Source organism: Sphaeramia orbicularis, chromosome 18 (assembly GCF_902148855.1).
Source record: "Sphaeramia orbicularis chromosome 18, fSphaOr1.1, whole genome shotgun sequence".
Classification (NCBI taxonomy): Eukaryota; Metazoa; Chordata; class Actinopteri; order Kurtiformes; family Apogonidae; genus Sphaeramia; species Sphaeramia orbicularis.
This window is the reverse complement of record NC_043974.1, coordinates 38,337,620-38,365,074: the sequence shown is the minus strand read 5'-3', so window position 1 is coordinate 38,365,074 and position 27,455 is coordinate 38,337,620. Positions and strand designations below refer to the sequence as shown.

Genomic DNA, 27,455 nt, shown 5'->3' with positions numbered 1-27,455 from the left:
TACTATACAGACTAAGTTGGAAATATAAAAAAGATCTGGGTAAAAAAATAAATAAATACATAAAAAAAACTGGATATTTAACTGTAAGGTGCAAAATAATCTAATGTTTATTGTGATGAAGGGGCAAAACGACATGTAAGTGCATATTGAAAATAGGTTTATACAATTAGGCTTATTTTATTTATTTATTTATTTATTTAGAACATGCAAAGAAACAAAATAAAACCAAATGAAGCAAATTAAGACAAAAACAAAATAACATTTAAATGAACAGAATCTATCTTCAAGTGCGTGCAAGTCTGAATTTTTCATGGTGGAACAGGAGTAGGAACAAGTATAATCTTAGGCCTATATGACATTTAAAATGTATAAAATAGACTAAGTAAACTTCTGATACATCAGTCACTTGACTTTATTTACAGTCATATATTTTAATATTGAACAGATAGAACAGAGCCTACCTTTATCCCTGAAGTCTGACTCTCAGGCCTAGTTTTATTTTATTTTATTTTATTTTAAACCTGTTCTGCTCTGCTCTGTTCAGTCACTGTGAGTTTTATTTTGAAAAACCGGAACCTTCTCCTGTTATTGCCTCTGTAACTTGACGCAGGTCTGTCTGGACACAACACAACATTGTCCTGCCGCTTTGTTGGAGGGCCACAAAAACACCGCAGTCGTCTTCGATGAAGGTAAAATCATCCTGTTTTTGTGCGCACTTATAGTTCTAACACTGACCTGCATGTAAACCTAGGATGTTTTAGGATCATTTATCTGATGAAACTGTACATCCACGTCGAGCTCTGCATGTGTGTGTGTATGTGTGTGTGTTCTATTTCTATCTGAAGTGACGCTGCGGATGAAAATCTACATTTGTGCATGAATCATGTTGTATGTGTGGATGTGGAACAGTTTGTGCATCCTCTGTTCTGATGTCCATCTGTGTTGGTTGTGTGGGATCCTGGGGCCTGGACTGTTTACTAACACTTTACCTGTCGGAACGGGACAAATGAAGGCAAATGTCGTGATTAGTCGTGATGATGTGACTATTATTCTAATCAGAGCAGATGGATTGGAGCTGGGTTTATTTTGAACAGTGCTCCTCATTGTCAGTCACCTTCACTGATCAGCTGCCAAAGCCAAACCATGCCCCCCCCCCACACACCCACCCCCGCCTCTCCTCCCGACAGCAGGCCTCTACCATCATCCACCGGCACATTTAAAGCTGATCATTGCACACACACACACATCTGTCCTTGCAGATGCGTACGTATTTATTTGGATCAGGATGGAGCTGTTTGGATAGTTTCCTTCTGTGTGTTGACAGTGGGTGGAATTTAAAGGAAATGTGGACAGTGGTGCATTGCAGTTGGTGTGTGAGACGGATGGGAGGGGGGGAGAGGAGGACGGGTGAGTGAGAGTGAGAGAGAGAGAGAGAGAGAAAGGAGGGAGGGGGAGTCGGAGAGAACAGGTGCGCCTCCACATCAAAGCAGGAAAAAGGAGAAAGTCACGATTCTGCACAAAGAGCTGATCCTCCTGCAGCAGCACAGGCTCCGGCGACCACACAGAAACTCTTATTATAGGATTTATTAGATAATAGTTCCGGTTTTATACCAGCTATAATTCCAACAATCTCATAATGTGATATAATTTGATCATTTTCGTTTCATGGCTGAGTTAATTCATAAAGAAACACTATCATGATACAGCTCCTGCACAGACATGACATATTACGCTCGTACGTACGCGTCATACCACGTGCCTCTTTACAGCCAATCAACGCGCGACGTAACATAGTGACGTAAGACGTAAATAATGGACAGTGAGCGCGGAAAAACAAACTGAAAAGTTTTTTTTTTGTTTGTTTGTTTTTTTTTTAAATTTTATTTTATTTAGAACAGCACATTTATTACAAAAATAGCTTAATTTCTTCATATCAGATCTACATATGAAAAATATTAGTAATAAACAATATTTTATAAGTGCTTACTTATAATCATGTATGGAAAGAAAGGAGAGAAGAAAAAGAGGACAGGAAAGATAGGAAAAAAGAAGAAAGTAGCATGCCAACTCATACCAGGGGTGTTAAAGTTCAAAGTTCAGATGAATACACCAAGGGAAGCACAGATTTCAACAATGCTTATTGTCTTGTGCTTTTTAGAGTGCTTAATAGAGAGAATGTATTGTTTAAAGTTATTATAAAATGCAGTAAAACATAGTTTTTTGCTGAGTATTTACAACAGTGAATATGGAATTTCGATAGTAAAATTAAAAGATTTATCAGGTATAATGGTTCACTTTTGAGCAAGCTATTTTCAAATACACCAAACAATACATTCCTCCAATACAACATAAAATGTCTTTCAATGTTATTATGAATAAAATCACAAAGTTTTTGCCAAAAAGTTTTAACAGTAGGGCAGTGCCAAAATAAATGAACAACAGTTTCAGGACATACATTACAGAAGCTACATTTTATATTAATATCTTTCTTAAATCTATTTTTAATATAAGATTTATCTGGATAGAATTTATGTATAAGTTTAAAGGATATTTCTTTAACTTTATTGGTAATCAGATATTTGTTATGGTGTATCATCTACCAACCTATTCCAATGAGCTATAACACAGGGTAATGTTGTACTATCTTTTTGGAATAACGCTCATATAAATTTCCTGTTATTGACAGGATAACTAGAGAGACAAATCACAAACTGGGAAGTTAGCTAGCTGCATCACTTTGATATATGATCGATGAAACACTAAGGAAGATGTAACAACATTGCTGTGGCCACTCACTTCTTGCTGTGGTATGTGGTTATGTCTAAACTGGCGTAGGGGAGGATGTCTAGGTGTAGTCCCACTGGTACTTTGAAAGAAGGAAAGAGGAAAAGTGATGAATCTGGTCCACAGATGGTGCACGGTGTTGTGCCGAATTCTGCTCCCTGCCAAAAACTGCACCCCCAGCCCAGGGTGATGTAGTTTTTAGCAGTATCTGTTATTATTGTTATATATTTTGTGTGTTTTCTATTTAAGATTTAACGTTTTAAAGTTTTAAATACCTTACAGTGTGCACATTCTTTAATATTAAACAGATAAAAAAAATGTAATAGTAGTATCTTACAGTGTTATTCATCAGTTGCTACACAGCTACGATGGTGTTCAGAGGATGAATAATTCACAATTAATTTCATACCCTACAGTCAAAAAAGAGAAAAAGTAACTGTGAAAACCAACTAGAGTGAATAGAGGGTATGCATGTGACGTCACTGCGGTTCCGCCCGCTGAGTGGCACAAAGAGGGAGATGAGTAGCGGCTTTGGCTTGAATACAGCGAAAACTTTAGAACAATCGAAAAAATGGGGAAAAGCTGTTGTGTCCTTGATTGCACAAATAGGTTTACGAAGCACTGGGAGCTATCGTTTTAGCGGCGACCTAAAGCCAAAGACAGAAGAAGCAGATGGATCGCTGCAATTCGTAGAAATAACTGGAATCCAGGCAACGAAACCTGGATTTGTGGTTGCCATTTCATGTTAGCTAACGTTAATTTATGCTGTATTCTTGCGTAAAATCATACCTTAAATTACATATTGTTTTGGCTAACGGTACTTCTTAGTAAAGCTCTTAATGTTAGCATCTGTCATTTATGTTTCATAACTGAAACGTTCTTGTCTTCAGTTGTGTGATTCTGAACCTTGTGTTCTACATAATTTGTAAACTAGCTTAAACTGAGGCTAACCTAGTTTTCCAAATAAGGGGGTACTCTAGCACAAAGCTGTTGGAGCTGTGTTGTATCAAGTATTTGATGTGAACTCTACTTAAATCTCCACAGTACCAGTAGATCATCCACTCACTTGGGTCAATACTAAGGGTTCAACTCCAGTAAATCAGTAGTGAACTGTGAGCACTACTGCTGGGCCTTTACCTCGGCTATCACCGCCAAGAAAATACGTCTGCACTGACATAAAACCTCCAAAACAATAGTATGTTGAGTTGAAAGCACTCACCAGCTGTAATCCTCTAATTAACCATGACGAGGATGTCAACAACTCTTTGGCTTTTGTATGCTTTCAGCCTTTGCATTGGGGATTTTCCCAGCGTTGAAATCAGGTTCATATAAATGTCAGGATACGTGATTTCTGTCCACATATCAATGTTCGTAGACCACTTGTTGTTTGGTTTGGTATGGATCCATGTCGAGTCCGATTGTCTTTAATTTCATGTTATATTCCACATTTTTCCCGGTGTCGCTGTAGTTACTGCTGTGCTCCGCCATGTTGAGCTGATTTGTTTTTGCCACTCAGTCTGACTTAGAGGGGCGTGGCCCAGGGGGAAGTGACGTATGTGCATTCCCTCTATAGTTGTATCTTACAATGTCATTAATCAGTTGCTACACAGCTACGATGGTGTTCAGAGGATGAATAATTCACAATTAATTTCATACCCTACAGTCAAAAATAGAGAGAAATTAACTGTGAAAATTAACTAGAGTGAATTTGGTGCACATTGTCCTCTTCATGGCTGACTTAGGAAGGGGGAGCAGTTTTCGGCAGGAAGTATAATTCGGCGCAACACAGTGAGGGGCGAGGGGAGGAGGGGCAGATTCAATGATTCTAGCGATGGGACCTTTGGCTCTTTGAAAGGAGCCGTTCAGTCAGGAGCCGTTCACTAAAAAGAACCGTTCAAAAGACTGGCTCTTTTATGTTTTTTGCATTCTTTTGAAACACCAATGTTTTAATGACTAAATAGGCTACATGTGATGATTGACATTACATTTTAAAGGTGTTTAATTGGCGCGGCAGTAAATATCATCTTTCCGTAAAAAAGAATAGTTAGTTCAAATGTGTGGGCTAAATAAATGACATGAGAGGTGACATTAGGCAAATGCTGGAATTACATTGTATATAACTCTGGCAACATGAACAAAAATATATTTAAATACTAGAAAGCTGCACAGTGCACAAATATCTTCAAACGGTTGTTCTTCAAAGTAGAAATAAAATGTGCTAATAAGAAAAGGAATGCCGTGATGAGAAATAGAAAAAAAAATGTGCACACTTTGGCCTGCAGATGTATGCACCGGATGTTGCTACAACTGAACAAAAAGAAACAATCTTAGCAAAAAGAAAACAATGGAAATCAAAGAGGGTTCCAGTGACGCTAAATTGACAGGCAATCGGACACACCCTCCTTTAAAAAAAAAATGAACGGCTCTTTACAAAGAGCGGTTCCCATCGTTCATTTCAAAGAGCCGTTCAAAAGATTTGATTCGTTCGTGAATGTCACATCACTAAATGCTTCACATTTTATTTTTGCATATTGCAGAAGGCTGCGTGGCTCTCTTTGAATTACTACATAATTATGTCTAGTTGTTGACCGCGGTGATTACTTTGTATATCCTTCTCCTGCTTTGTGACAGTCAACAATTATTTTCCCCAAGTATTAGCTGATTTCTTTTGTTTTTGGCATGATGCCCTCTCAAGTGACATCTCAAACCCTTACTGAGTTTTATGTGTAAACTGGGAGATAACCCTCTGCTTTATTGATTTTACAATGTTAGAGCACATCATTGCACAACAATGGTTTGCACGATCACTGAATGAAAAGGCCTGTGCTGCCTTCATGTGCTATCGGGAAGATGAGCCTTTCCACTTGTGAATTCAAAAACTGTGTTGTGATCAAGTGGTTTTGTTGTCATAGTAAAATGAAAAATGGGGGACAATTTCTCGTGACCTGTTACTTGGGTAAAATAGTTTTGGATGTGTTAATTCATCAGCTACAGCATTTTTAAAAATGTATTTATTTTTTCAAATTGTGTATGTATGCTATAGGCTAAATGTGCAAAACCATCAGCTAACAGTAGAATATTAATAAAAGCAGTGTTTATCATTTGTGATGAATCCCTCATTGCTCTGCCATGATGAAAAGTTCAAAGGTGATATGGTGTATCAACATTTTTTTTTTTTTTTTTGTGGAAAATACGACGTGAGGGTGCGTTCATGTGCAATTTTTAGTTCATAAATAGTATCTCCCATAATTTCCATAGCATATGAAGGCACCATTAGTTGTAATCTATAATCTTAATAATTTTGATACTGGTAGTTTTTGTGACATAATTTCATTTCTATGTGCAAAGTAAAATAATATCAGCACCCAAAACAGAACTAGGATGTTTTAGCTGAGTTAAAAAAAAAAAAAAAAAATCAGTCTCTTTAACAGCATGCCGGAAATACTTTTAGCTTAATAGATGAAATTTCCATATGGAGGCTAATAATATTGTCCTTAACTGCAGCTTTAACCTTCATTCTACCAACACCGCTAACATGGAACGTGGACTATTGGCTGAGGTCTCAGGGTACTCCAAGAAAAGACTATACATGAAACAACCTTCTTAGCAAAACAATAATTTTTTTTACTTTAAACATGATTTCTGTATTATATAGTTATAATAGTAGTGTGTTGATATTGTTTGATTCCTCCCTCAGTAATCATGCTAGCTCACCTCACACTCGTCATCAAAGTTAGGGCTTAACAATAAAGACTTTGACAAGTAAAATGCCACTTTAGGCTACCAAAACTGTAATAATAATAATAATAATAATAATAATAATAATAATAATAATAATAATAATAATAATAATGCATGTTATTTAAAAGCACCTTTCAGGACACCCAAGGACACTGTACAACAAGATAAAACAGACTAATGTATAAAATACAAAGAAGTAAACAAATAGATAATTCCACCTTGCAATTTTTGGAGCTGACAATTGAAAGAGTTGAGGGTTCTTACTTTCTTCTCATCTATACATGTGGTTAAGTATGATGATAAACTGAGTCTGACAAACGTGCTATGCAATGTAAGACAACATACAATAAACCACACTGCATTTATTAGTGAATTATTAGGCATTTTTTAAACATAATTTGTAAAATTCTGGAATGAAATTATCTCCAAATACTGTATGTACTTCCTTATTCTGTGCTCATGATTAGAACTGAGTGTTTTCCCACATTCTGCACTCATGTCTTCAAGACTTTTCTTCTGTATGTACATGTAAAATGAACTTTTCAACACCTGTGCTTTGACCTTCATCTCATCAGCTGTTGCCTCTTTTCTCTTCATTGTGTCGTGTTCACATTACCTCTCTCTCCTCCTCCACCTCTCTGCTCTGTTTTCTTCCTCTTTGATTGTATCTGCCTCTCGTTGACCTCACTGAATATCTGATGAAGGATATGGTTGCACTGAGCGGCTCATGTAGATCGTACGAATGTCAGCGAGACCGGATCTTGCACCAATGTCAGCACAAATATCTCCTATCCTCTTAAATAAAACAAAGAATAAATATCCCATTCCCTTGTTTTTGTTTTCCCTCATCACAGTGTGTATGAAACCAGGCAATGTCCACCATGGTGTACCCACGTGAAGAAGCCTTGGAACGACTGAGCCAGGATGAGATCGTCCTTAACACCAAGGCTGTCATGCAGGGTCTGGAGACGCTGCGGGGTGAACATGCCCAGCTCCTCAACTCGCTGCTGGACTGCACACAGCCGCCAGCTGCCCAAGAGAAGTCTGGAGTGCTCCGGAAGAGTCTGGAGGCCATCGAGCTGGGCCTGGGAGAGGCTCAGGTAATTCAAATGATGCCTTGTGTTCCGTAATTGACTTAACCCTATAATGCCAAACGTATCGTATTTAATACACGAGTTTTGAAGCCCTCTACATGATCAGGGTGATATTTGTTGTCTTGAAAAACCTGATGTATACAATTAGATACATGCAATACACAGATATTCCACCAGGGGGAGGAATTCACTCACCAGAGGCAAGGGATGCTATGGCTGACAAGGAACGGTTCTGTTTAAATGTTCTAGTCCTTAAAGGGTTCATATTTATCTAAACCCACTTTTATTAGTCTTTGGTTCATTTATTTGTGTATTTGGACCCTAATAGTTCAAAAAGTATGAATTTGAACCCTCCAGGTGCTGCAAAGCTATCTTTATATTCATTTGGGCAAAAATCAAGTGGATTTCTACAACCTGTTTTATTTCCAGCTTAATTTGTTATATTTTATCACGACATTTGCACTTGTTTGAAGTGAATTTAGTTTTTAAAGCATTTGAAAATATTCATGAAAATGGCAAAAATAAATAACTGCACTGAATGTAGTTATACTATGAGTGACATGGTGATATTATAATTCTGCCTGATTCATTTTGGCAAAAATTGAGTGGATTTCTACAACCTGTTTTAATTCCTTCTTAATTTTTTACGTCTATAACTAGTTACGTCACAACATTAGCACATATAAGGTCAAGACTTCCAACGAACATTTCTACGACTACGACATAATTGTTTGTCAGCAGCAGTGGTTGTAGTAAAAACTGAAAATATATCCAAACTTCAAGCCCATTACCTAAAATGTTCAGTTGTTGGTTGAACAGGACAGAGCAGCACAGCCAACAACCTGGAGGGGGCGGGGCCTGAAGTGGTTAATTTGCATTTAAAGGGCCAGCGCTCAAAACCACCTTTCTGGTGTCATTACTCAGAAATAGTGTTGGAGATGGACCTGTGGAGTTGAATTAATGAAGAATTCAGACCCAAGCAGAGCATTTACAGTTTATGTAGACCACAGGGAAATGTTTGAAAATGCATAATTCCATTTAAAAAAATCCAAACACCACTCTTTTGTTCCCATTCTCTCGTCTGTTTTCAGATGGATATGCACAACCTGCACAAAAAAATCATAAATAATCACACACACACACGCACAGGAATGCACACAAACGCACTTGTAAATAGCCCTTTGTTTGCACCCGTCTTTGTTTTGCTTAATGTCCATGTCTTATGATTTTTCTTTTGTTTGTTTATTTGTCACAGTATTTTGCACTAAATAAAAAAAAAATTGGGTTGAAGATGGACCTGTGGAGTTGAATTAATGACGAACTCAGACCCAAGTACAGCATTTACAGTTTATGTCGGCCACAGGGAAATGTTTGAAAATGCATAATTCCATCTAAAAAAACATTAAAAAAATAATCACTCCTTTAAGATGTCATTTAATAAAACCTGCTTTCCTTTTTCCCAGGTCATCATCGCCCTGTCGAGTCACCTGAGTGCGATGGAGTCAGAGAAGCAGAAGCTGCGAGCCCAGGTCCGTCGGCTGTGCCAGGAGAACCAGTGGCTGCGGGACGAGCTGGCCGGAACACAGCACAAACTGCAGCACAGCGAGCAGAGCGTCGCACAGCTGGAGGAGGAGAAGAAGCACCTGGAGTTCATGAATCAAATCAAGAAATTCGACGATGACGTGTCGCCGTCTGAGGAGAAGAACCAGAGCTCTGGTGGAGGTGGGGACGGTGGAAGTGGAGCAGCAGACTCCTCCAAAGACAGCCTGGATGATCTGTTCCCTAATGATGACGACCAGGGACCGGGTATGGATTAAACACCACTGAGCAGACCTGACACAGACCTCATCACACAGACTGAACCAGCATTTATTTTACATTTACATTTTTACATTTATGTATTTGGCAGATGCTTTTTTCCAAAGTGACTTACAGGGGAAAACCAATCAAATCACTCAATCAATCAAATTTTATTTATCTAGCGCCAGATCACAACAAAAAGTTATCTCATGACACTTTATATATAGAGTTGGTCAAAACCAGACTCTAAGCCAATTTACAGAAACCCAACAGAATCCTCCAGGAGCAAACACTTGTGACTGGTGACAGTGACGATTTTATAATAATATGCGGAAAGAACTACTATTCAAATATTTATCCTATCTTTTTACTTCAAAAAAAGGCAATAAGAATTAATACTACAGCAGATTTTTATGCGCCAACAAACTCTATTTTTACAGATCTTACTGAAAATACATGATGTTGTTGACCTTAATACAGTGGTAGTGATGTACAAGGCACATAATAATCATCTCTCTCGTTACATCCAGGAGATGTTTGAATGTAGAAAAAGTCAGTATAGTATATACAGGGGTTGGACAAAATAATGGAAACACCTTCACCTCAAGATGATAATGCCCCAATCCATACAGCTAGAATTGTTAAAGAATGGCATGAGGAACATTCTAATGAAGTTGAGCATCTCGTATGGCCGGCACAGTCCCCAGACCTCAACATTATTGAGCATTTATGGTCAGTTTTAGAGATTCAAGTAAGACGTTGATTTCCACCGCCATCGTCTCTAAAAGAGTTGGAGGGTATTCTAACTGAAGAATGGCTTAAAATTCCTTTGGAAACAATTCACAAGTTGTATGAATCAATACCTCGGAGAATTGAGGCTGTAATTGCCGCAAAAGGCGGACCTACACCATATTAAATTATATTTTGTTGATTTTTTGAGGTGTTTCCATTATTTTGTCCAACCCCTGTAGTATATAGTACATATTCCTCAGAGGAACCGGCAATTTTAAAAAAGCTAAGGCAAGAAGAAATAAAAAAGTAGATGTATTTCTGTTAGAGGGATTAATCTTTGGAATGGCCTGAAAGATTGATTAAAACAGTCTAAAACAATTAAAACTTTTAAAAAATGTGTACAAATTAACTATTATTCAAAAAATATAGAGCTCAGGATTGAGTAAAGAAAATACTTGTTTAAAAGACTAGAATCAATATTGGTAACTGAGATAAGGACATGATTTACCGGAATTAAAATTTAATATGTATGGTCTCACTTTGTAAGTTATGATGATGAGATATCAGGCCTTGATTCTAAAAATTTCAGAAATGAATTCCATATCTTGTGAAAGATATGAGTTTTCTGTTTAATTGTTTGTGAGCCTTTCAGTTGCTATGCAGGATGAGAGTTCCACAATCCATGAATTCAACTGTAAAACATAACTATAAGACGCTTCGCATGTATTAGACAGAGGTTCACCAGCCTACTGTCGTGAGTTCTAAGTGCATAAGTTTCTGGAATAAGACCTAGAATACAGATCTGCAGGCATATTGGGTATGGCTCTTCATCTTTTTAACCTTACTTTTTTTTTTTTTTTTTACTTAAACTCGCATACATAGAGAGTTAAGTCCAAAAGATGACACACAGTTGCAGTTCGTGCAGCTAAACTCCCCTGAGGGATCATGTGCAGCTGGATAAGAGCTTTTGCCTGGAGGAGCTTTGATGTCGTCTTTTCCCCTGAGGTTGGAACTTCAGCGTCTATGCGCTGACTCCATTTTGAATAAGACTGAATGCACTGTACGTCAAACTGAAAGGAGCATTCGTGTTTTGCATATAGCCAGAAGGAAAATGGAACTGCAGTCAAATGATGGGGGATTATTATCTTGTGTTACGATCCAAACAGGAGATTATTTCTGCTGGAAATCACATTTGTTAATGGGTCAGTGAAGGATTTTCAAGCAGCCAAATTTCCCAGGCAAAAAAAAAAAAGTGAATATCTATAAAAAGTGCACAAAAATTCTAAATGTTATCAACAGTTAAAGGTTGTATTTATTTTGTTTAATGTTTAAAAGGATCCTCATTAGCTGCTACCAAGGGGACAAGCTAATCTTCCTGGGGTTCACACAGAAGGACAACACAAAACACAGAATATAACAGAACATGATATACATGACAATCACAATTCTCATTATTAACAATGCTAATCTAAAAATAATAGCCATTATTAACATCATTAAAGGTATAGTACGTGTGGAGGAGGGAGTGTCATGATTTTAGGATGTTTTACCAAATGCCATAAAGGGGGACAAAATGGATTCCCAAGTTTATTAATATATCCTCCAGTATAATGTCAGGGAGGCTGTATTTGTATTCACATTGATGGGGTCTCCCTTCTGTCTCTCTTAGCCCAGCCCAGTGGAGAGGTGGCAGCACAGCAGGGGGGTTATGAGATTCCAGCCCGCCTCAGGACTCTGCACAACCTGGTGATCCAGTACGCCTCCCAGGGCCGCTATGAGGTGGCCGTACCCCTGTGTAAACAAGCCCTGGAGGACCTGGAGAAGACGTCTGGACACGACCACCCTGATGTAGCAACCATGCTCAACATCCTGGCCCTGGTCTACAGGTGAGGCCTGGATCAGGACTGTAGTCAGAATACAATATTTACCTCCGCCAACGAACAGCGGAGGTTATGTTTTCATCGGGGGTTGTCTGTTTGTCTGTTAGCAAGATAACTCAAAAAGTTATGGACAGATTTGGATGAAATTTTCAGAAAATGTTGATACTGGCACAAGGAACAAATGATTAAATTTAGGTGATGATCGGGGGGGCTTTTCTAGTTTATCTATTGTTTTGACACTAAGAAACATTTTCTGAGACACATTCACGTGTACTACCAAGGCTGAGTAATGAACAACAGTGAAATCCTAAAACCTGCAGTTCTTTTAATGGTCAGTTGAGGCTGACTCCAAAAGAGAGCCAATCTCCACAGATGTCAAGCACATAAATGCTAAAAATACAGTTTTATTCTCTATATGTTATTACCCCGAACCAGACAGCTGTATAGTTTGAGGAGATGTTTTATATATCACCATTTTAAATTATATTAAGCTTTAAAGTCATGCATTTTTAAGTGTGTGGCTGTTTTAAGAGGCAGGTGAGCACCACATGACTGATGACTCATGTACCTGCCTCCTTTAACAAGGAAAACCTCTATTTCATAACTAGTAAAACTAGCCATGATGTTATTTTAATGATTGAGAAATGTTTTTAAAGGATTGGTTACTGGAGACTGTGTAGAACAAATGGTTTCTGATACAGATCTGTTGGTATGGTAAGCAGGCGAGTAAGGTAGAGGAGGTAGCACTAATGCTAGTATTTATAAGCTGTAAGCAAGGTTCTCGCTGGGTCTTAAAAAGTCTTAAAAGTCTTGAATTTACAGATCTGCATTTAATACGTTAAAAAAGTCTTTAAAAGGTGTTAAATTTGATGTTGAGTACTGTTGCCATAAACTTGTTGGCTGTATTGTGTTTAAATGTATCTGTTAAATGTCCAAACTGCAAAGAAAGTAATGTTAGTCTATTCAGTTCCACTCGTTCTAACCTGACAATTTATACTGAGAATAGGAACCAATTATCGTGAACTTTGCAGCCCCCAATGAGAAATGACACAGAATGGTGGGAATCAAAGCAATGGAGTAAATAAATAAATTTTCCTAAATTCTAGGAGTCATGAATTTTTGCCAGTATGGCCGTGAAATGGACATTAAATTCTGTTCTAAGTCGTCTTAAAAATGTCTTAAAAAGTCATTCAGACATTCAGTCCAACACATGTGCAGCCATTTGTCACATGTGTCATCCGAGAAAGCTGATTTTAGGAACTTTAAGGGATGACTCGGAAGTGAAAAGTAACCATTGGGAAGTGTACATTTAATTCATAAAAAGTCTTAAATTTAACCTGTAGAAACCCTGAGTAAGGTGTGTTTTCAGTAAGTTAAGGTTGGTGTTAGTTTGGCAGGTTATGCCCTTGCTCTTCCTCAGCACCCTTACCTCTGAACTCCTCCAAAAAATGAAGATATGATGGTCAAAATGCCTGAAGAACACTGGTATTGTTAGTTGTATATGCAGTGTATTTAGTTTCATATTTGCTCTTTTCATCCTCCAGAGACCAGAACAAGTACAAAGAAGCTGCTCACCTCCTGAACGATGCCTTGGCCATCAGAGAGAAAACTCTGGGGAAGGACCATCCAGCTGTGGCTGCTACCCTCAACAACCTGGCTGTGCTGTACGGCAAGAGGGGCAAGTACAAAGAGGCCGAACCACTCTGCAAGAGAGCGCTGGAGATCAGAGAGAAGGTACCTGCACCCACCAGCTTCCATATAGACTGATGCCACATGACATCACGGGTCATGTGATTTATGTTTATGTGGCCATATTGGAAGGCAACCCACAAGCTAGACAGAGAAGTGCCAGGCCTGTTAGACAGATAATTGCTCTTAATAATTGTAGTCATGGTTAAATTTGTGCAGTAATATGTGCAAACACAGTAGGACATGGTGAGAAGTCTTTCTACAGAATCCCTTCTGTTTGAACCAACCAGGGAGAAAAATATAAGGAACTCAGAGTACCGAGTATGGTAGTAGACCTACAGTGACCTGTCGGCTGTGTATTACGTATAACTAGGGATGGGAATCGATAAGAATTTAACGATTCTGATTCCAGTATCAATTTTGCTTATCAATCTGATTCCTTATCGATTCTCATTGGGTGAAGGAATAAAAGAGTACAAACGGGTGTGTTTGCATTAACTGTCTTTTATATTTCCATGTCTGCACAGAAAATATAACATATACAATATGTACAAATAATAATAACAGATGATGCTGGGCCTAGTTTGGGGTGGGGGGCGTACAGTGAAAGTGAAACTAAAGACGCTTTACTAATTCCTCTATTGCCGCATTTCCACTACGTGGAACCAGTTCAACTCTGCTCATCTCTTGTTGTTGTGCACCTCATTTCCTTTCCCCTACCTTCGGAAACTTGTATTTGAGGGGGTACAACGTTTGTTGCCCACACTGGAAGCGGAGTTGGGCCCAGATGATGGCCTGGTGTTCACTCTGCCACTAGATTCACAAGTGCTGCTAAGTAGCGTATCAAATGAATCACATGCTGTGGACAAATGTTTGAGCATATTGGAGGCATTATACCCTTATGAAGACATGGAAACTTTGCAAGTGTTACAAGTGGACCTGGTGTCATCTTTTTAGACCGTTTCTGCCTCAATGCCATGTTGGCTACCTCCTGACCAAAACCATGCAGCATACATGTGCCATCATCACGCATGCACAACGAAGGCGGAATAAATAAGCAGAATCGTTAAGCAGGCAGGCAAACAATTCCAAGGAAGTGAGCTACTGGGATCCGGTTCTCAAAAAGAACCAGTTCTCGATTCCCATCCCTACGTATAACCATCAAAAGTGGTGAACAACAGGGATGCAATGGTAGAGATTATCCACAGTTTGGTACATATTGTGGTTCTTGGGTCATGGTTCGGGCGTGAGGGCCAGCTGGGGCCAGACATGGAGCCCAAGCTGTGCGCCATGCCAGGGGCTCAAACAGGGCTGGGTGCAGGGCGCGGCTCCGGCGTAGGGTGTTCTGGCTCGACAGGATGGCCGGCCCCTGCGTCCAGGCCATACCGTGAACCATGAACCATGAATCAAATCCAGTTACTCAGCACAGCCTTTCAACGGAGTTCAGAGTTTGAAAATAGTGTACCATATATAAACGATAAACTGTCACTAATAACCCGTTTAAAATCTCTGATCACTGATAAAGCAGCTGCTAAACACACAGTCTGTCACTCTGTTCCCTCCACTCTTGCCTTCCAACATGGTGGCGTATCTGTTTACTTCCAGACGTAGGTGTCGTCGGTCTATAGAAGTAAACACTGAACATCTGTGTGTGTTTTTGTGTCTTCAAAGCTCCTGTCACACAGTGGTATCCTACACTGTTATTATCTGTTACAAATGTATGTACACTATACACTCTGAAGCCTCTGTCTCCCCGTTACCTTCAGGTGTTGGGGAAGTACCATCCAGATGTTGCCAAGCAGCTGAACAATTTGGCCCTGCTTTGTCAGAATCAGGGCAAATATGATGAGGTGGAGTATTACTACAGACGAGCCCTGGAGATTTACGAATCCAAGCTCGGAGCTGACGACCCCAACGTGGCCAAGACCAAAAACAACCTGGTGAGTTCATGCATTAAAGTAGTGATGTCCTGATCTGGATTTTTTTGTATCCGATCCGATTTTTTTTTAGGATTAGTTTTGCCGATACTGATCTGATACCGATCCAATACCGAATTTTTACAGTAAAATTTTGATTTAAATTTGGTGTCATTATTTATGACATTATTTATAGGTTATTATACTATTATTTTATGTGAGATAACAACTGGGCTGATTGTGGAACCTGAACTAAAACAAGTATGACACCTTTGACTCTTAATAACTTTAGTATCATTTTTGCACTTTCCAAATTCATACTATGGGACAAATTAGAACCTTTGGCAGACCGGTTTTGGCCACTGCTGTAGCCAAACTATGGACAGGTCTGTCCAAGGATTATATGGGGGTGCATTCCACGCTGTACGTTAGTGATGCGCACATCAGTGGGTTATTCACGGGTTGGGTTGGGGCAGGTCAAAAGAATGTCAGTTTATTTGCGGGCTGGGTTAGGTCGGGTCAAATAATTCCACAAAAGCCCCGCAGGTTGAAAAAAACCTGACTCCCACGTCATGTTAAAAGTGAAAGTGAAACCTATAGACGTTTTACTAATTCCTCTAAGTCTCCCACTGTTGTTGTGCAGCTAATTTTCTTTCCCTCTACCTTCAGAAACTTTGATTTAAGGGGGTAGGACTTGTGTTTACCCCCACCCCAGAACCAGGTCTGGATTGGCCTGATCTCGTGACTAAATCCGATCTGATCCGATGTTCTAGAAAATGCCAGATCAGAAGCTGATACTGATCTCTAGATCAGATGGGGACATCCCTAAATTAAAGCAGCACAGAATGAGTTAGCATCACTGGTAGATACATGTATTAAAGGGGTCATATTTTGCTAAACCCACTTTTATTTATCTTTGGTTCATTTATTTGTGTATTTGGACCCTAATAGTTCCAAAAGTTTGAATTTGAACCCTCCAGGGGCTGCCAAGCTATCTTTATATTCATTCTGGCAAAAATTGAGTGGATTTCTACAACCCTTTTTAATTCCTGTTTAACTTTTTATGTTTTATAACTAGTTACGTCACGACATTTGCACATATAAGGTCAAGACTTCCAACGAACATTTCTCGGAGTACGATGTAATTGTTTATCAGCGGCAGCGGTTGTAGTAAAAACTGAAAATATGTCCAAACTTCGAGCTGATTACCTAAAATGTTTAGTTGTTGCTGGAACGGGACAGAGCAGCGCAGCCAACAACCTGGAGGGGGCGGGGCCTGAAGTGGCTCATTTGCATTTAAAGGGCCAGCGCTCAAAACCACCTTTCTGGTGTCATTACTCAGACATAGGGTTGAAGATGGACCTGTGGAGTTGAATTAATGAAGAATTCAGACCCAAGCAGAGCATTTACAGTTTATGTAGAGCACAGGGAAATGTTTGAAAATGCATAATTCCATTTAAAAAAGCAAAATATCACTCCTTTAACACTGATATCACAGCGGTGTCCTCCTCCTTGCAGTATTTTGAATAACTTATAGATAATGACATACTTTGTTGCTTTGCAGTTTTCCTAATCAGCTAATGTGTTTGTTGTTTGGGTTGTTTCTCTCAGGCCACATGCTACCTGAAACAGGGGAAGTTCAAAGATGCTGAAGCTCTATACAAAGAGATCCTGACCAGGGCACACGAGAAGGAGTTTGGATCTGTCAACAGTAAGCACAACCAGCACTCAAACTGGATCCAAGAGTGGAAGGGAATTTAAATGAGGGCATTAACAGCTTAAGAATAGAGGTCTGATATTGTGTTAAAGATTATCCATGTTTATAAAAAATATCTGGAACAGTCAGCAGTTAGCTTTAGACCAGGCGTGTCCAATCCCGGTCCTCGAGAGCTACTATCCTGCATGTTTTAGATGTATCCCTCTTCCAACACATCTGACGGTCGTTATCAGGCCTCTGCAGAGTTTGATGATAGGCTTATCATTTGAATCAGGTGTGTTGGAAGAGGGATACATCTAAAACATGCAGGATAATAGCTCTCGAGGACCAGGATTGGACATCCTTGCTTTAGACCATCCCATCCCATAATACTACTGTGTACATCTGGAAGAATGAATTAGCGCTGCTGTTGTGGTCGGTGTTGTCATTACCCAATCCAATGTGTTCTCTGCCTTTATACCACTTTTGCTGACAGTATTTCAAACCTCTTCTTTAGGGAATAAATTACTATATTTAGTTTTACTTGTGATGAAATAGACAGTGATGCATATGTTAGCTTTCCTGCTTAGTGTTTATTTATTTATTAGGAAAAATCTAATGTTGTATTTCATTAGTACCACATATTAGACAGTTTTTACCAAAAGATGAACATGAGATGTTTTTTTTTTATTACAAAAAAACTTAAAACTTATATTTCAGATAATACTGTCTTAGGGTTAGTGTTAGTTTGACTTTTATTAACTTGTGAAAAGGCATTCCATGTTTTCTTTTCTGTCTGTTTTAGTCACATGATACACACAGGAGTTAGTACTTGATTGCATAACTATTGTTTTGGATGACTTTTGATGGTCTAATAATTTTTCCGCGACTGTATATATTGTTTTTTTCACAACCTGTAACTTATGTTTGTCGTCACTTTGCAGATGACAACAAGCCGATCTGGATGCATGCAGAGGAGCGTGAGGAAAGTAAGGTGAGTCATTCATGTTCGTTCTTTTTCACTGATGCCAGCGGATGGCAGACGATGTGTTATGGAGATGGATAAGACAGCGAAATAGGAGTGATGAGCAGCCAAAGAATATACATACTGTATGGCATCAGGGGCATTTGAATAGGCCTTTAACAGACTAATGGATCCTGCTTCACTCCTCCTGTACAATACCTCTTTAACCCAGTCATCCTCTGGTTTTCTCTTTCTCTATATTCTCATGTGTTTTAGGGGAAGCGCAAAGACTCTGGGCCGTATGTGGAGTATGGGAGTTGGTACAAAGCCTGCAAAGTGGACAGGTAAAAAATACGACAGAGGAACTACTGTCAAATCGTCATTTTTATCTTTTTTTTTTTTTTAACCCTCAAAAAATACTCTAAAAGTCAATGAACTGATTTAAGTGCGGTGCCAAGTTGTAAAGTTTTTTTAAGCTTAAAAAGTTTAAAGGCTGATTTTCAGACCAGAATTAAACCAGTGATATTTTGCTTTTTTTTAAAAATATAATTATGCATTTTAAAACATTTCCCTGTGGTCTACATAAACTGTAAATGCTATGTTTGGGTCTGAATTCTTCATTAATTTAACTCCATTCCAGTTGTCCACATATGGTCACTTCTGGCTTTAAATATCCAACATCATAATGGTCAAGTCCAGGGGTGTAAGAAAATATCAGTATTGCAATATATCGCGATATTTCACTTCACAATGCTGTATCAATATTAAAAAGTACTGTATCGATATTTTTAGGTATTTATTCAAATGCAGACATGGCGGAGGTTCATTTTTGTTTTTTTGTGTTTCCAGCTCTTTTATTTCTATATTCACATGGATGTTTTGTTCTGTTGTTTGTATTCTACAAAAGTAGTATTGTGATATTGCAGGTCATAAATGTGGTTTTTTGAAATTGATAATGCTGTTTTGTTAAATAATGGATAATTCAAGCATCCTAAAAGCACTTTTTACTCTCTGAAAGAGGCAGATGTTTGTTTTTTTTATTGGGAATGCACAAAAATAATGTTATGATTAGGGGTGTGAAAAAAATATCGGTTCTGCAATATATCATGATATTTCATTTCACAATACTGTATCAGTATTAAAAAGTACTGTATCGGTATTTTAAAGTATTTATTCAAATGCAGACATTGTGGAGACTTTTTTTTTTCCTTATATTTTATTTATTCTTATTTATCACTCTTTTATTAAATAATGTTAGCTCCTTTGTTGGGATTGCACAAAAATGATGTTCTGATGTTAGTTATGAACTAATGGAATATGAACATTTGAACAGGATCTTAAACTGTAATGTCCGTAAAATATAATTTAAGTTTTAACACAGGAACATTTTGTGATACAGCATCAGATCCTGTTGTGATAAATAAAAATCTGTTTAGTATTTGTGCATATTTTGGGTGTAATTTAATTCTTCAAGGAAATAATCGTTAAAAAAAAAAAAAGAAACAAACAAAAAATTGCCTTTTAACAGTATTATGATATATTGTGATATATCGTATCATGATCCTAGTATTGTGATTTGTACCGTATCGCCAGATTCTTGCCAATACACAGCCCTAGTTATGATGTTGGGTGATTCAGGGACTGAACACTATGTATTCTTTTCGCAATAGAATACGAACATTTAAGCAGGATTTTAAACTGTAATGTCTGTAAAACATTATTTATATATTTATTTGTGTGTTTTTTTGGACTGGTAAAGCCGCATGTTAAAACTTTATTTATCCAAATGCTGCACTGTAAGTTTTTCCAGGAAATAATCGTTTAAAAAAAGAGACAAAACAAAAAATATCACCTTGTTAACAGTATCGGGATATATCACAATGTATTGTGATTCTAGCATTGTGATTTGTATTGTATCGCCAGATTCTTGCCAGTTCACACCCCTAGTCAAGTCCCAAACTAGTGGCTTCAAAGCAAATAACGTCCTGGTTCATCTGCTCAGTAAATATTTACTGTTTATGTAAGACACAACAAGATAAAAATAAAGTGATAAATAATAAGATAAATGTACTGAAGTGAAAGCTAATATATTTCCATCTGATAGAAGACTTAAGAACTTTTATTTCACATCCTACAGGATAAAGTCATACGGTGTATTGGTCATAATGGTCTTTATAAGCTCGTAAATGTAACTTGTTGAAACTTAAACCCATAAACACCTCACACTGTTGCTAAAAACATCAATTTCATGCAGATTGTAAATAAAAGAACTCTGTTTTCTTGTCGTTGATTTCTATAGCCCCACGGTGAACACAACCCTCAAAAGTCTTGGAGCTTTGTATCGTCGTCAGGGCAAATTGGAGGCAGCAGAAACCTTGGAGGAGTGTGCCAGCAAGTCACGCAAACAGGTACCACAGTGTAATCAGGACGATGCATGAGCACTGGAATACTGCTGTTGGGTTAGGATCGGATTAGGAGTTGGTTCAGGATTTTCAGCCATGATTTATTCAGCTGTAAATTCAATGTAACTGATGCGTTCACTGACCAGAAGAAAACTAACCGCTGAACACATGCTGTGCACTTTTGTACAAAAGCTATATATTTTCCCTGACCTTTGCTGTCTTAATTTCTGCCTGTGTGTGTGTGTGTGTGTGTGTGTGTGTGTGTGTGTGTGTGTGTGTGTGTGTGTGTTAGGGTATCGATGCCATTAACCAGAGTAAAGTGGTTGAGATCCTAAAGGATGGGGGAGGAGAGAGAGGCGACAGACGACACAGCAGGGAAGGAGTTAATGGACAACAAGGAGGCAACGAAGGCGACGACTCTGCAGAGTGGAACGGGGTCGGTTTATAACAGTGGTTTTCAAACTTCTATTTATTTATTTATTTTTTGGTTCTCAAACTTTTTACAGTGGAATATTCCCCGAAATGTACTTTTTTATCCAAGTACCCCCAATTCTCGCTTCAGCATTTTTGAGTTACAAAATGAGGCAAAATTTGTTCCTCTGCCAAAAGTGTCTGTTTTTATTTTCAGAACTTTTTAAACAAGCAAATATATTTAACTGTAATATATTAAAAGTAACACATTTATAAGTAAATTTTGTGTGTAAAATATAAACTGAAATGTGCCCTCGTTCATTGATAAGAAAAATACATTAATTGGGTATTAATGAATAAATTAACCTTTCATCAACAAAAAAATAATTACTAAATTACTCAAATAAATTCATCTTGACTAACATAAAATACAAATGTTTCTTTTATTTTTTGACACTTGGTTTGTATTAGTTATTTATCATTTTGTCATACAGAACATAAACAACAATCGGCAACAAATAATAGTCACAGTCTAATAGTAATGATAATTGAGGTTACAGTTATGAAATAGCAATCATGTTCAATCAAACTGTTTTTCTTTCAGGATGGTAACGGATCTCTGCGCCGCAGCGGCTCCTTTGGAAAGATTCGTGATGCGCTCAGAAGGAGCAGCGAGATGCTGGTGAAGAAGCTACAAGGCAGTGGACCACAGGAGCCCCGTAACCCAGGGTAACCACAGCTGGAGTGTATATGTGAGGTAGCATGTGGGCAGGGAAATCTGTTCATCAGGTGAACCGTGTTAATACAAACCGCAACTGAACACTTTAGCTAATCAGCTCGACGTTTGGACATATTTTCAGTATGGACTACAACCACTGCTGCTGACAAACAATTATATCATAATTTGAGAAATATTCGTCGGAAGTCTTGACCTTATATGTGCAAATGTCGTGACGTAACTAGTTATAGACACGACAAATTAAGCAGGAATTAAAACAGGTTGTAGAAATCCGCTCGATTTTTGCCAAAATAAATATAAAGATAGCTTGCAGCACCTGGAGGGTTCAAATTTAAACTTTATGAACTATTAGGGTCCAAATACACAAATAAATAAACCAAAGACTAATAAAAGTGGGTTTAGCAAAATATGACCCCTTTAACTCTATAACGCCAAACATATCATATTTGATGCATGAGTTTTGAAGCCCTCTACATGATCAGTGTGATATTTTTTTCATGAAAAACCTGATGTATACAATTAGATACATGCAATACATAGATAATCCACCAGGGGGGAGGAGTTCATTCACCAAAGGCCTTTCCAGTGACACTACAAGACTGTCATTAATGAGGAAGGAGGAAGAACTTTGAAAATTTTGAAAAGGAATTACCAGTTTGTTAGACATGTTTGTGTTATATTATGTTTTTGTTTGTTCAAAAATAATATTTGAGCACTGAGCCCTGATGTATTAAATATGATACAAAATTGAAACTCATACATGGAGATTGATATTTGGAAAAAAATAAATAAATAAAAGTGTGAGTTGCTCAGAAGGACCAATAAAGGCTCCAGTTTCAAAGAACTGGAATTTTGTGCCAATGATTTAATGGTTCAGGCTTTACAGGGTTAAAGGTTTTAGGTATTACTACTACAAACATACTAATGTTAATGTTTTGGCTATATAATAAATATAAGATTGCTGTGGTTTTATTAGTGCAGGTACAGGATAATTTCTGGTTTTCTTATGTAGAATGAAGAGAGCGAGCTCCCTGAACTTCCTGAACAAGAGTACAGAGGAGACCACACAGGTATGTGGAGGCTTCATTTGATGCTCACAGTATTTTTATTTAATATTTTACTGTGGATTAACCCTTTCATGCATAGTGGTCACTCCAGTGGACACATATTCTCCAGCTGTTCATGGGTTTAGTTGTTTTAGTTCCATGTCCTCCTGAGACCCAGCAATGCATTTTTGTCCTCTGTAGGGGACAAAAGTTTGACAGTTTCACTGAAAAAAATGCTGTTCATTGCAAAGGATGCTCCGTTAAAAAATAAATAAATGAAACTAATTTTAAAAATGTATCTGAAAAAACTGTTGTATTATGCAGTTTCCAATCAAGATGACTGTTTAATGTAAAAAAAAAAAAAGCTAAAAATCTTCACTTTCCTGGGTCTCAGGAGGATATCAACCAACACAGTGGATGCTCATGTGTCATCTACACAGACATTCAGACCATGACTGTAACTTTGCTGTTCTAGATAAACCTGGTCTGCACTAACATGTTTGAGTGTAAATCAGCTGCTAATTTTCTCAAACAATGTATTTATTTATTTTTTTGCGTTTTTTTTTTTTTTTTTTGTATTAGAATATGATAAAATGTGTGAAAACATGAGATTAGCTGCATTGAAAAAATATATATTTCATAGTTTTCACACAGTATATCACTTCATGATGATGGGTTTTAACCCTTTCATGCATAGTGGTCACTACAGTGGACAGCTATTCTACAGCTGTTCTCTTGTATATTCATGAATTTTGTTGTTCTTTTTGTTGTTTTTTTACACATATCTTTATTAAAGTTTTAAGACACTACATATCTTTTCTGACATGAATTGGTAATATTATGTAGATCTCTCCTGAGCATAAACCCCCAGAATCTTAAGCCCTCCCCATAGTTTTCACACAATTTATCAGTAAATACATGTTTATGTGCATCAAAAATTAAACACATAGTGTCCAGTTGAATGGACATTTTTGCGACTTCATTAAAAATAGGTTCATAAGAATTTTTTTTTTCATTATTGTTTTTAATGTTTTTTTTTTTTTGTTTTTTTTTTTATTATTTTTATTTTATTTATTTGTTTTTCAGAAGAAAATTTTCAATTGCATTGTTTTTTTCATGCCTAAAGAGGAATAAAAACACTCAGGAAAAAAAATTTGATTAAGGTTCTCATAATTCGTGCATGAAAGGGTTAAATATATGTTCCTTTGCTTCAAAAATCAAATGCATGAGGTCCATCTGAGTGGACATTTTTGTAACTCTGTGAAAAATAGATTCATAAAAAAAATTCAGTCGCATTGTTTTTTTCATGCCTAAATAGGAATAAAAACACTCAGGTTAAAAAATCTTGATTAAGGTTCTCATAATTCATGCATGAAAGAGTTAAAGTGCATTTATTGTCCTGTCGTTTCAGGATGAAAACTCCGCCCTGTCCGACTCTCGGGGACTGAGTGCCAGCAACGTTGACCTGTCCAGACGCAGCTCTCTGATTGGGTAGACTGATGAAGTGAGGCTGTTCATATCAGACGACTCACTGTAAAAGCTCAAAGCCAGATCAAATACTTGCACCCGCAGTGTATTTTTTAAAGAACGCCGATAAAGAGTGTTGCCACACTAAAACATCACCCTATAGGTTGCTACTGCTTCGCTGTACAAACCGCTGCCATTGATCAGAGAAGACAATATTTAGATACACATTTACTAGCATGTCGCTTACTAGAGAGTGGAATGTCTGCACCTGAACACCTTGTGATGTCATAGCACCGTAGCAAAACCTCATATCCACGTTGTGTATCCACATGTGCAGACACTCAACCTTACATAGGCTAACTGTCCTCTGGTTTTAGTTCAGGGAGAAGCATTGCACTGTGTATATTCCACCAGTAGCATGAAGTATTTGCAATGCTAACCACCTATCTAATTAATATTAGACTGTAAGAGAAATGCATTACAAATGATAAAGAACAGACATTTCTTTGGGGATTATCATAAAAAGAATAGCACTAACCGTCTAAACCTCACTTTTTGCCTTCTTGTTTTTTTTAAATGCATATACAGTTTTAAATTATTTGATATTTCATTCTGTGTATATAGTGCACAACTTTCTTTTTTGTGTTTCTTTGTGTTTTAGAATGTACTGGGTTATCTGAACTTAAAAGGAAAGAAATAGAAAGAAATAAGGAGAATTTTTGGCACTTTGAGAAGAAAAAACATCTCCTAAAGTAGGTACCTCAGTTATTGAAATCTGTTGATATTCCAAACAGAATAATAAATAATAAACATAATATGAAGCTCATGCACTTGAATATACTGTACTGTAGGTTTTATGGTGGTACTACTGAGCCTGTTTGGCTGCTTCCACACTTAGTATTTTCTCCAGCATATGTTCATTTTGAGTCTAAAATGACATATATGCACAAAATTATAGATACAAAATTTGCCCTATAGCTTTAAAGGATGCTACACATGATAAGATTTAGGAAAAAATGGTTGCAAGTAGGGATAGAAGAGTCAGCCATTAGAAAAATAAACATATTTTGTCTGTTTGAGATGGGATAAAGTCGATAAATCTTGTTCTTCTATATCTGCCCAGACACCACATATTTCCCCTGCTTTTATTCTTTCGATCGTAAAAAGTCACCAACCGATCAACTCATATTGTTTTATTTTTGTTGCGACTTTTCATGAAAAACGACAGTGAAGGTAAAATCTCAATCAGTGTATTTATACTCATCGTAAAACAGAAAGTAAGTCAATCGTTAATCATTACTTTCACATAATATCTGTAGAAAAAAACGTTGATTTCCAAGGCTTTTACGAAACATTTTTGAGTCTGAAGGGAAATACACTGGAGCAGATTGATTCTATTTACTTCAGAAATTAAGTTTACAATCATGTAATCGTATGTTTACAGTGTCAGCGATCAAAGTATTTAACGGTGAAAATTCTCATCAGTTCAGAGCTGATGCTGTGCGTCTGCTGTCACCAGTGGGATTCCTCTTGTGAATTTATTTATTTTTTTCTCCATTTACAATTGCTAAGTATGTATTACTTTGTACAAAATAATCCTCAGTGTTCATTTTAATGGATGGATCTGTGGTCATCTACCAAATCTGACTGATGACTGGTTTGTGTATTTTCCTGTGTTGGCGTTAAAAGTATTCGACTGATGATTTGAATGTGAAATTATAAGTTGATTGTGAGGTGAAGTGGTGATAACTCTAGTTTTAAGGTCAAAATGTTTTGTGCATTTTGTTTTTTTTTTGCAAACCCTGTGGAACTCATTTTGTGCCAAAACGTGTTAATTCGTTAAAAAGATCAGTGAGATTTGCGAACACATGATCAGTAACATGCGTTTTGTTTTGCGAAGCCAAAATGTACCTTTCAATCAAAACATATTTTATAGTTTATATTTGTACCGTACTACAGCATGTCTTACACGTCTAAACAACAAAATTTAAGATTTGTGCATAAATGTTGTGAGTAATTCTCCTCCACGACAGCGGGTGGGGGTGTCGAGTCAGTTTAAAAGTTTGTGTTCAGTGTTACCTTTCATTTAACAATTACAAAATATGACATTCTTTAAAATTAAAATCAAATTAAGCATACTTTTTTCTTCAAACTAATAAGGAAAAAAGGTAATATTAGGTATTGAGATTAATGTAGAAAGTGTATGTTATATACAGTCTACTCTCGTTAAACCGCCCGCCGTTATACCGCCATTTTCGCTCACCGCCGACCAAAACCATTGCACAAAAATCCCCAATGCATTATTCCATTAGCTACCGCCATTTCCGCCTATCGCCATCCGCCAGCCCAGTTCCACGCACAAACAACACTTATACCATTGATTTCCCGACCGTTATACCGCCAGCGTGATTGCCATCGAGTACACATAAATTTTAACAATGCACTGAAACAAACGCACCAGACGCTGATCACGACAAGCTACGAGTAGGTCTACGGAACGGCCACCGTTCATTTATCGCAGAACACTCAGTAGGTCAGGATGTCGGGAAGAGGACGTGGGATTAAGCCAAAGCCTCAAGATGATGGGGTGTCATTTCCCGACACGGTATAATAATGCTTAAAATGTTTCCCCACTTTAAATGATCCCTTACAACATAACAGAATCAAGATTTATTTAGAAACGCAATTAGAACGGGTTAACGGAGGCAGCATAGACATCATATAGTAAAGACATGCACATTATGGACGCAACCCGTTGTACCGCCATTTTCGCTATACCGCCAATTTGGCCGTGAACGGAAGTTGGCGGTATAATGAGGGTAGACTGTATTTGATAATTCTCTAGTTCCTCATAACTGAAGCAAGTAATAACATTAGTGGTGTTTTATTTAACTGAACAATGCACTATTTTATTTAGATCCTGGTGACAGATACTTTTCACATTTAAAGGAGTGATATTTTGCTTTTTTAAATGGAATTATGTGTTTTAAAGCATTTCCCTGTGGTCTACATAAACTGTAAATTCTATAAAGCATAAAAACAGTAACACAGGCACAAGTGAAACTTCACTACCATGGTAACGGGAGACAGCGCG

The 27,455-nt window shown here is 37.5% G+C and overlaps 1 protein-coding gene across 1 annotated transcript; it reads left to right on the top strand.

Annotated features, from left to right (window-relative positions):
* Window positions 1–594: 594 nt before the first annotated feature.
* Window positions 595–26,339, top strand: klc2 (kinesin light chain 2). The gene is made up of 14 exons (XM_030162073.1): window positions 595–689; window positions 7,380–7,625; window positions 9,083–9,425; window positions 11,821–12,037; window positions 13,576–13,765; window positions 15,487–15,660; window positions 17,248–17,347; window positions 18,277–18,326; window positions 18,573–18,640; window positions 20,596–20,704; window positions 20,991–21,134; window positions 21,714–21,838; window positions 22,861–22,918; window positions 24,306–26,339. The coding sequence occupies exons 2-14, from the start codon at window positions 7,398–7,400 to the stop codon at window positions 24,387–24,389; spliced, it is 1,890 nt and encodes a 629-aa protein (XP_030017933.1). The 5' UTR covers window positions 595–689; window positions 7,380–7,397; the 3' UTR covers window positions 24,390–26,339.
* Window positions 26,340–27,455: the final 1,116 nt, after the last annotated feature.

Coding starts and splice junctions, on each gene's coding strand:
- klc2 (XM_030162073.1), top strand. CDS start 7,398: ATGTCCACCATGGTGTACCCACGTGAAGAAGCCTTGGAACGACTGAGC. Junction 9,426..11,820: donor TGATGACGACCAGGGACCGG/GTATGGATTAAA, acceptor TGTCTCTCTTAG/CCCAGCCCAGTGGAGAGGTG. Junction 17,348..18,276: donor GGAGTTTGGATCTGTCAACA/GTAAGCACAACC, acceptor GTCACTTTGCAG/ATGACAACAAGCCGATCTGG.